Here is an 8,744-nt window from a genome sequence, read left to right as displayed (position 1 = left end):
GGTTTGACATTGTGGAGTTATAAAGGAGAAAAAAGGAGGGCAGCAGGAGGTCTCGGTGGGCCCGTGGTGAAAACACTTCTCTCTCCTTCCTCAGTGTTGAAGGGCTCCTTCTTCATACCTTTGACCTTCACTGCTGACTTCACCCCATCACCTTCCTTAGTGGTGTATGCCATCTTCCCCAATGGAGGGGTAACAGCTGACAGCATCCGTTTTGATGTTGACTTGTGCTTTGAAAACCAGGTGAGACAGATTTCTGTGGCTGGGGGAGACCTGACAAGCAGGAGTCTCTGCCTCCTTCTCTGAGGGAAGGAGACACACAGGTCCTTCCAAGAGAGAACTGAGGAGAAGAGAGGAGGGGGATGTCTGCAGCACAGTGCCCAGGGACCAGGAAAGCTTCAGCAGCGACTTCTATTAATAGCGGTGGCTAGCAGGCAAGACTCCAGCTGGTCTTCCTCTTTCTGTCAGTGCCACCTGTCTGTCAGCCTCCTCATCCCTCTTTCTCTGTTTTTTGTGTTTCCTTTCCTGGTGTGTTGCTCAAGGTCAAGGTAGGATTCTCAGCTAAAGAAGCCCAGCCAGGGTCAACAGTGCAGCTCCGAGTGCAGGCAGCCCCTGGCTCCCTGTGTGCATTACAGGCCGTGGATGAAAACATGTTCTTCATGAGACCAGAGGGTGAGCTGACAAGCCAAATGGTGAGTGTCTTTGCAACCAGACAGCCGTGGGAGGCAGGCAGGGACTGTGTTAAGGGGAGCCAGAGGCTAACGGATGAGGTCTTTATGTGGAGCAGAAAGCAGGGACTGCCTAGGAAGATGGGCAGGAACAGATATTTATGCTAGGGGATGGTGGAATGAAGCATCTGGAGGTATCTGCTCCTTGCCTGACTCTTCCCTGCCTGTGGGTTTCCCTAGGTCTATGGTTTGTTCCCTGCTGCCTACCAACATGGATACCCTGCCCAAGTAGAAGAGCATTCAGATCACTGTGTTCAGCCCCAGTCCATGTCATCTCTGCTACGAGGGAAGACACAGCATTCCTTTCAGCCTGACATCTTTAACCTCTTCTGGGTAATCACCTCGAGACTTTTCCCAGAGCTGTTGAAATTATGAGCATCTGAGATACCTTTCTCCCCAAGCAGTCTGAGAAGGCCTTGCCTTCTTCAGTCAGCTCCTGCTGTCTGTCCTGACCTAGCTGTGCTGTCTCAAGGGACGTACACTCGCGTTGTGAGTATGAACACCTATATTCCCCAGATGCAGAAAGCAAGATCATGAGAACCTGTACCATCAAAACCCAGCTTTTTGGGCTTGGGAATGAGGTCCTGGGTTGTGTACTGCTTGCCTACAATATTAGGGAAAACAGAGACAGGGATTGATCCCAAGTATTAGACCACAGGCCATGAACATGGCTAGGTTGTTAGCCTGCTCTCTGTCACTCTTTGGGACTGCTCTCAGGCGGATCGCTTGGTGTCTTTAAGGCAGATCTCCTCTAGAAAGCATTAGCCTTAAGCAGCATAGATACAAGCCAGGCAGTGCCATTTGGCCTTGGAGCTGGGCATCCCACCCTGTCCTCTTTAGCCATAACGAGACATCCTAGGAGGCTCTGTCACAGCATAGGGACATCTCTTGTTTTTGGACGGGCCCATGTCACAGCCCTAGGGCCTGAATGGGGGTGTGCATGAGGGGACGGAGCAGGACACTGACACCTATCCTCTGTGCCCTTGCCACTGGAAATGCACTGAGAGGAGTAAGACATCCTATGATGAAAGGCTGCAAGAATTGGGCTTGTTCAGCCTGGAGAAGAGGAGGCTCCGAGGAGACCTCATTGCAGCTTTCCAGTATCTGAAGGGGCTACAAGGGTGCTGGGAGAGGACTTTCTACAAGGGCCTGTAGTGATAGGACAAGGGGTAATGGGTACAAATTGAAAACAGGGAGGTTTAGATTAGATATCAGGAAGAAATTCTTCCCGGAGAGGGTGGGGAGGCACTAGGACAGGTTGCCCAGAGAAGCTGTGGATGCCCCATCCCTGGATGTCTTCAAGGCCAGACTGGATGAGGCTTGGAGCAACCTGGTCTAGTGGAAGGTGTCCCTGCCCATGGCAGGGGGTTGGAACTAGATGATCTTTAAGGTCCCTTCCAACCCAAACCATTCTGTGATTCTGTGATTCTATGATCCCAGTGTCCCCCAGAAGAGAGGTAGTGGTTTAGTGACCTCCTGAGAAAGAAGGGATTGAGGAAGCTGTGCCATGCCTCCCTCAGCACTGCATCTGCTTGGGTCAGTGCTGGTCTGAACCATCTGGGCACAAGGCTCTCCTGATCCCAATGGTTTTCAGAGTAATTTTGAAGAGCAGTGGCCACTCTTCCCCACTCACAGGTGCTTTTCTGCCTCCCCTGTCCTCTTTCTTTTTGTAACAGAACATGGGGCTGAAAATCTTCTCAAATCTTGTAATCAAGAAGCCATCTCAGTGCTTTCATCGGGTGGATAGGAAGCTGACCACAGGTGAGCTGCACTTTCAGCCTACCTGGGACAGGAGGTCACACAGATGGAAGAGCCCTCTGATCTCTGGGGTTTGCTGGTGGTGGATATCAGCTCTCAGAGGGGTAATGGGTGCTGCTGCCATAGCCTAGCTGCCTTAGGAATATAAGAAGGGCTCTGAAGAATGTCACGACTTGGATGTTTCCTGACATTAAAGGATGGCGTTCTCTTTCCTGGCACAGACAAACACAGGTGTGGGCCAGGATCTCTTCCTCAGTGACTACCCCACAGACTGTGCTGAAACCTGGCTTCTGTCCCCACCTGCAACTTCAGGGACAATCACTTCCTTCCTCCATGTCTCAGTTTGCCCAAGATAATCATACTAATGGCTCACATGCCTGCTGATATATAAACCGTTGCTTGTAGAGAGCTGTGAGTTTTCTGCAGACAAGCAAACAGTATTGTTTTTCATGGAATTACTGAAGTGTTGGTTAAAATGGCTCTCTGAAGATCCCTAGTCCCTTTAGTCTGAGTCAGGTCTAACCAAGTCTTGGAAAACTTGCAACCAGCTCATTGCAAGCTGATTCTCCTGTTACCACTCACTTTTCCCTTCCTGTTTTCCCTCTCCTACCATATCAGTCCACCCCCCTGTGTTTTCCTATGCCAGACTCTTCCCACATCTCTCTTACTGCTTGCTTTACCTCTTGCCCCAGTGCTAGGCAGTTGGTCATTGGCAGGGTTCACCTCTCTCACACTGGTGGGAATCCTTATTTTTTTTTTTCAGGGGGGCCTTCTACAGAAGACCAAAGAATCGCTAAGGAACCACCCCACTTTACAACCCATGGAAGATTTCACTACTATTTCCCTGAAACTTGGATCTGGAAACTGTTATCTGTTGGGTAAGTGACGTCAGACTTTACAAATAGACAGAAGGTTGATCCCTTTGTTATTGAGGCTTGGCTGACTTGCATTTGCACAAAAGCCTAGTCATCAGAGTAGAGAGGTCTGCATGTGAATTTTGTGGCTCTTCCCTGCATTTGTAGTGTGTCAAATGGAAGGGCTAGTAGACTTTGAGGTGCAAAACTGAAGTCTACATGGGTTTAGAGAAGAGCCATACACTTCAAGACCAAAACATCAAGCATCCTCTCTTCACACACTGGGGTACACTCTACTAACTTCTCAATTTGGTGGGTGCATCAGCTGAATTTGTAGCCCCTGTTGCCACAGTGCTTAGATTAAGAGTGATGGATCAGCACTCAGGAGGATATGTTACTGCTGCTTTCCAGCACTTCATGCTGTTGACTGACGTCATGCTATTGAATGAGTGAACGGAGCTGGAATGCTCAGGCAGTGTCTTGCTCAGGAGAAGGGTATAAAGCCATTACTGATGGCATTTAAGCAGGGTTTATGGCTTTAGGGAACAAATTGCTAAGAGCTGCCTTGCTGTGAGCCACTGGGGCATAAGTCATTGGTAGTATAGCAGAGGCTGGTCCGAGCACGATGACCTGCATAGCCTCCCTCACACAGAACCATGAGCCCTCCCCACTCCATCAGAGTGGGATGAGTTTCTTCATGCAAGTGCACTCTTCCTCCTAGCTCCAATGGCAGTAGGAGTGTCCTGGTCACACCGCCTGCTGCTGCCAGAGAGTGGAAAGTCAAAATGTTCTGCTTGGCTGGGAGGAAATTTGGCCTTGCCCCAACTGCGAGCCTCAGAATGGTCCAGACCTTCTACGTGGATGTGACACTGCCATACTCTGTCATCCGAGGAGAAACCTTCTTGCTGAAAGCTACTGTCTTCAGCTACCTGAAGCAATGCATACAGGTGTGTACCTGTGCCACAGGTAACACTCTGTGGGACAGACCTACCACACCCTCCAGTTTTAAAATGCATTGTGCCAAGCCATCTCTCCTGAGCTGCCCAGTCACTCGCCTGCATCTGTCATTTCCTCAGATCCACGTGGCTCTGGCAAAATCCTCAGACTTCCATGTGGAGTCTTGCCGGACCTGCAAGGACAAGGAGTGTTTGTGTGCAGAGGATGAAAAGACCTTCACGTGGAATGTGACAGCAGTCCAGCTGGGTACTGCAGCAAAAATGGGAGTGGTGATGGGGAACCCTAAAACTTCGCGAGTGGGAATGGAAGGTCCAGAGAAGCTGGCAGAGCTTTGCCTCCTCTGGATCCCGAAGTTTGTTCTAAGTGGTTTAAGCATGTGATCCATCGTGTCTGTTTTCTTTCTCTCTTCTTAGACAGGCTCATCAGAGAGGGCAGGAACTGAATGGATGTCATGGAGAACTCTTGAAGAGAGGGCTGTGGGACCAGATGGGGAGGAAGGGACTGCATGATATGGGTGGGGGAACCTTGTATTGCTGGTGCTGTGCTTCCTATGCAATGGGAAGGAGAGGCTGGGCTCCAAGGGACTGCTCTTGTTACAGCTGAATGTCGTGCAATGAAGCCACTGTTGGTGTGGCATTACGGAGCTTGTTCAGACACCCTAAGCATGAGGGAACTATCAGTGCTGGCTGGCTCACCTTCACTGGCCAAACTGCTGAGGCTGTGAAGACCAGTCACCTGAAGCATCTCAGATCACTTTCAGTTAAACAAGTTGTGGCCATTTGGCCACAGGTATAAGAAACAGGCTCTGTTCAATTTATTTGCTAGGGACTCTGAATATCACAGTGAGGACAGAAGTACTGGACACCACGCCACAGTGTGGAGGCAGGAAGCCCTTGCCAGCTACCATGAGGTGGAGGCATATGCTGGTCAAACACTTGCTGGTCCGGGTCAGTATGAGAGCAGGGTCACTTCTGTCTCTGAGTATCCCTGCCCTTGGGGAAGGGAGGCTGAGCTGGGCTAAATGGTTTCTTGTCCTCATTTTTTGGCCAGCATTAGCATACCAAGGCTATGACTCAGTTTGTTTTACCTCTCCCTGGTCTTAGCCAAGCCTATTCCCTTCTTGTTGTACTCTTTCTTGAGCTGCGTTCATACACCATGTCTGTGTTTCTCCCCGTACCTTTGCTCAATCACCCATTGTACACGAGCTTTTGTATATGCTCACTGACCAGAGTGCCCTGTCCCTCAGGCTTGCTCTCGCTCTCCGGAGCAGTGAAGCTGGCAGCTTCAGTGTACACTTGCCAAATGTGAGGAGGGTGGAGTCCCATACAGCCGGACTAACCACCGAATTCGTTCCTGAACTTGCTCTGTAATTTTGCTGCTGTTTGAGAATTCTGTGTGTCATCTTGTTTCTCCTGTCCCATGTTCATGTTCCTGCCCTGGCAGCCAGAAGGTGTATTAGTGGAGAAGTCTTACAGCTCCCTTCTGTGCCCGAGAGGAGGTATGTGGACAGCCTGGATGGGTTCTGCAGCCTGAAATAACTAGAACTGAGAGCAGGACTAAACTGTGAAAGGTCTGATGAAAACATGTTTTCAAATGATTTTTCACATAGGAAATTTCCCTTTCTGTTGGACAGGAAAGAAGAAGAAATATTACTTCCACATGTGTTGTCCTACTGAATTTGCCACTGAATATAGGTGGCAAAATCCTGCTCTTTAATCTCCTTCCCACTCTTGCTGTCCCTGGGCATTCCTTGGGTTTGTCACCCCTCCCACCCTGTCCCTGCAGCGTTGCAAGTCTCCCCAGGATGTTCCTCTGACGAGTGATGAACATCTGTGATTCTTGTGGAGCTTGTGAAGCGTAGGGAACTGAGTTGTGAAGCTTGGTGAGCCCTCAGCCTGGCCTACAGCTCTCATGTCTCTTCCTATCTGAAAAGCTTCCAGGCAATGGACCTCGGTGTGATGACTGGGATGGATTGTAGGGTGCAATCTGAGTGAGCGGGATGTAGGCAGTGTCCCATTTATCTGTGCCAGTCTTGTCCCTCTGGTTAGATGCATTTGGCTTGATTTTTTATGCTACACCTTAATCCTATCATTATCAGGAAATCTGGCTGAAGAAGCTGTGTCCCTTCGCCTACCTGACAACGTGGTAAAGGGATCTGCCAAGGCTTCCATTTCCATCTCAGGTACGGGATTTCTGCTGTGGGCTCACTGACTGCTGTTCCAGATGAACAAGGCTTAACTTGGTGTCAAGGGATTCATTTGACGTGAAAGTGCTCAAAAGAGAGGATGCTGTGTTTCTATTCTCTGCAAGGTTTGCCAACACCAGGCTTTCAGATTTTTGGATTAGAATTTAGGCTTTCATGGGAAAAGTAATCCTCAGAGAAGAATAATACCTATTTTTCTAGCTTGGACTTCAGAGCAGAGACTCTAAGCCATTATTTTTACTGGGACTTTGGGACTTGGCTAGTTCTGTGTAGATACAATCAGCAAAGCTCACAGCCATCTTGTCTCCGTGTTAAATTTTACTGTTACAACAGAAGCTCCTGTAGAAATAAAATTCTCAGCATTACTAAGTTCATAGAATCATAGAATCACAGAATGGTTTGGGTTGGAAGGGACCTTAAAGATCATCTAGTTCCAACCCCCCTGCCATGGGCAGGGACACCTTCCACTAGACCAGGTTGCTCCAAGCCACATCCAGCCTGGCCTTGGACACTTCCAGGGATGGGACATCCACAGCTTCTCTGGGCAACCTGTCCCAGTGCCTCACCACCCTCTGCGGGAAGCATTTCTTCCTGATATCTAATCTAAACCTCCCTGTTTTCAATTTGTACCCGTTACCCCTTGTCCTATCACTACAGGCCCTTGTAAAAAGTCCTCTCCCAGCACCCTTGTAGGCCCTTCAGGTACTGGAAGGCTGCAATGAGGTCTCCTCGGAGCCTCCTCTTCTCCAGGCTGAACAAGCCCAATTCTTGCAGCCTTTTTCAAGTTGCAAAAGAACACTTTAAAGGGGCTGTTGGGACCACACATACCTACAGTTTGGTACACTTCTTTGCACTGGGCTCATTTGCTCCCTTGTCAGAATTGTTATGAAGCCAGACCTGGCTTAAGTTGCCATGGATATTGTGCAAAAAGAGCCTTAGAGGAAGAAATTGAATACAAGGATGCTGGCTGGAGGTTGTATGGACATCTTCACACAGCCTGACTAGCACCCTTTCTGGCTTACTGACATTTTGAAGCTTGACATATGGCCAGGTAGAACACGTGTGGCTAAAGACCAGAAACACCTCAAACGTTCCCTAAGTACTTTTATATTTGTCGCTCTGTATGACACACACTGGGCAACTGCAGCTCTGCTCATAGCTTTTTTCAAACAGTACTTGTTCTGGTTGGAGCCTTTCAGACTTTAAAAGCTGATAAGGAAAAGTTCTTCAGGGACTTCGTGCTGTGGTCACCCTGCATCATGAGCAGCTCTGCTCATAGCTTTTTTCAAGTAGTACTTGTCCTGGTTGGAGCCTTTCAGACTTCAAAAGCTGATAAGGAAATGTTCTTCAGGGATTTCATGCTGTGGTCACCCTGCATCATGTTGATAGACTGGGAGGAGGGAAGAAGTCTCCACTCTCCATCCTGCACTCTTTTTTTTACTCATCTTTCCTCGTCTCTCCAATGTTTTCCTCCTGTGTTGAGATAAAGCGCTGTTATCCACTATGTGTCTGAGAAGCACCTCAACTAATACTTACACTTGCTTTGTTTCTTACCCCCTTGCATAGGTGACCTCATGGCGATGGCACTGCAGAACCTGGACCACCTGGTGCAGATGCCCCACGGCTGTGGGGAGCAGAACATGGTGCTGTTTTCCCCCATTGTCTATGTGCTGCAGTACCTGGAGAAGACGAGGCAGCTGACCCCTGAGATCAAGAAGAGGGCAACAGGATTCCTGAGCAATGGCAAGTACAACAGACCCATCTTGCTCTTCTGCCTTCCCCTGTGTCAAACCTGCCAATAGCTCTGGCACTTGCACTTGCTTCTGTCAGTGTTGACCCCTCGGTGTCACTGTGCTGTATTAGTCACTGTTTCCATCTCCACAGGCTACCAGACACAACTTCTTTATAGGCACAGAGATGGGTCCTACAGTGCCTTTGGGCAGCAGGACAGGGAAGGGAACACTTGGTAAGCACTGCAAATATTCCTCACTCCTGATTGTTCCTGTCTGGGCCAGAGAAGCTAACGTGCCTGGGAAAGCTGATAGGATGTGTGTTCCTTCTTTTGGATGGCGACTGTAGGAAATCTCTGGCAGGGAAACAAGTTGAGGGACTTGATCCACTTGAAAAAGCAGTGAGGCAGGGCAGCAGATTTTCTGGGAAAGTGGAACAGCAAAGATATAGTCCCAGGGGGTGGGAAGTCTCTTTTTGTCTCTATGGCCCTACTGTTGCCGCACAGAAATCATCAGG

At 49.2% G+C, this 8,744-nt stretch overlaps 1 protein-coding gene across 1 annotated transcript in view; it reads left to right on the top strand.

Annotated features, from left to right (window-relative positions):
• Positions 1-8,744, top strand: part of A2ML1 (alpha-2-macroglobulin-like 1) — a 24,419-nt gene that overhangs the window by 11,153 nt on the left and 4,522 nt on the right. Inside the window, exons 14-25 of the mRNA XM_010149651.1 lie at positions 95-240; positions 540-689; positions 906-1,058; positions 2,402-2,486; positions 3,247-3,361; positions 4,059-4,284; positions 4,414-4,540; positions 5,120-5,241; positions 5,738-5,792; positions 6,393-6,476; positions 8,064-8,240; positions 8,382-8,463. Of these exons, the coding sequence (XP_010147953.1) occupies positions 95-240; positions 540-689; positions 906-1,058; positions 2,402-2,486; positions 3,247-3,361; positions 4,059-4,284; positions 4,414-4,540; positions 5,120-5,241; positions 5,738-5,792; positions 6,393-6,476; positions 8,064-8,240; positions 8,382-8,463 (1,522 nt within the window). The remainder of the gene's footprint in view (positions 1-94; positions 241-539; positions 690-905; positions 1,059-2,401; positions 2,487-3,246; positions 3,362-4,058; positions 4,285-4,413; positions 4,541-5,119; positions 5,242-5,737; positions 5,793-6,392; positions 6,477-8,063; positions 8,241-8,381; positions 8,464-8,744) is intronic.

The sequence above is a fragment of the Eurypyga helias genome, unplaced genomic scaffold, assembly GCF_000690775.1.
Source record: "Eurypyga helias isolate BGI_N326 unplaced genomic scaffold, ASM69077v1 scaffold314, whole genome shotgun sequence".
NCBI classification, from domain to species: Eukaryota; Metazoa; Chordata; class Aves; order Eurypygiformes; family Eurypygidae; genus Eurypyga; species Eurypyga helias.
The sequence above is the reverse complement of the archived record's forward strand: the minus strand, read 5'-3'. Positions and strand labels throughout refer to the sequence as shown.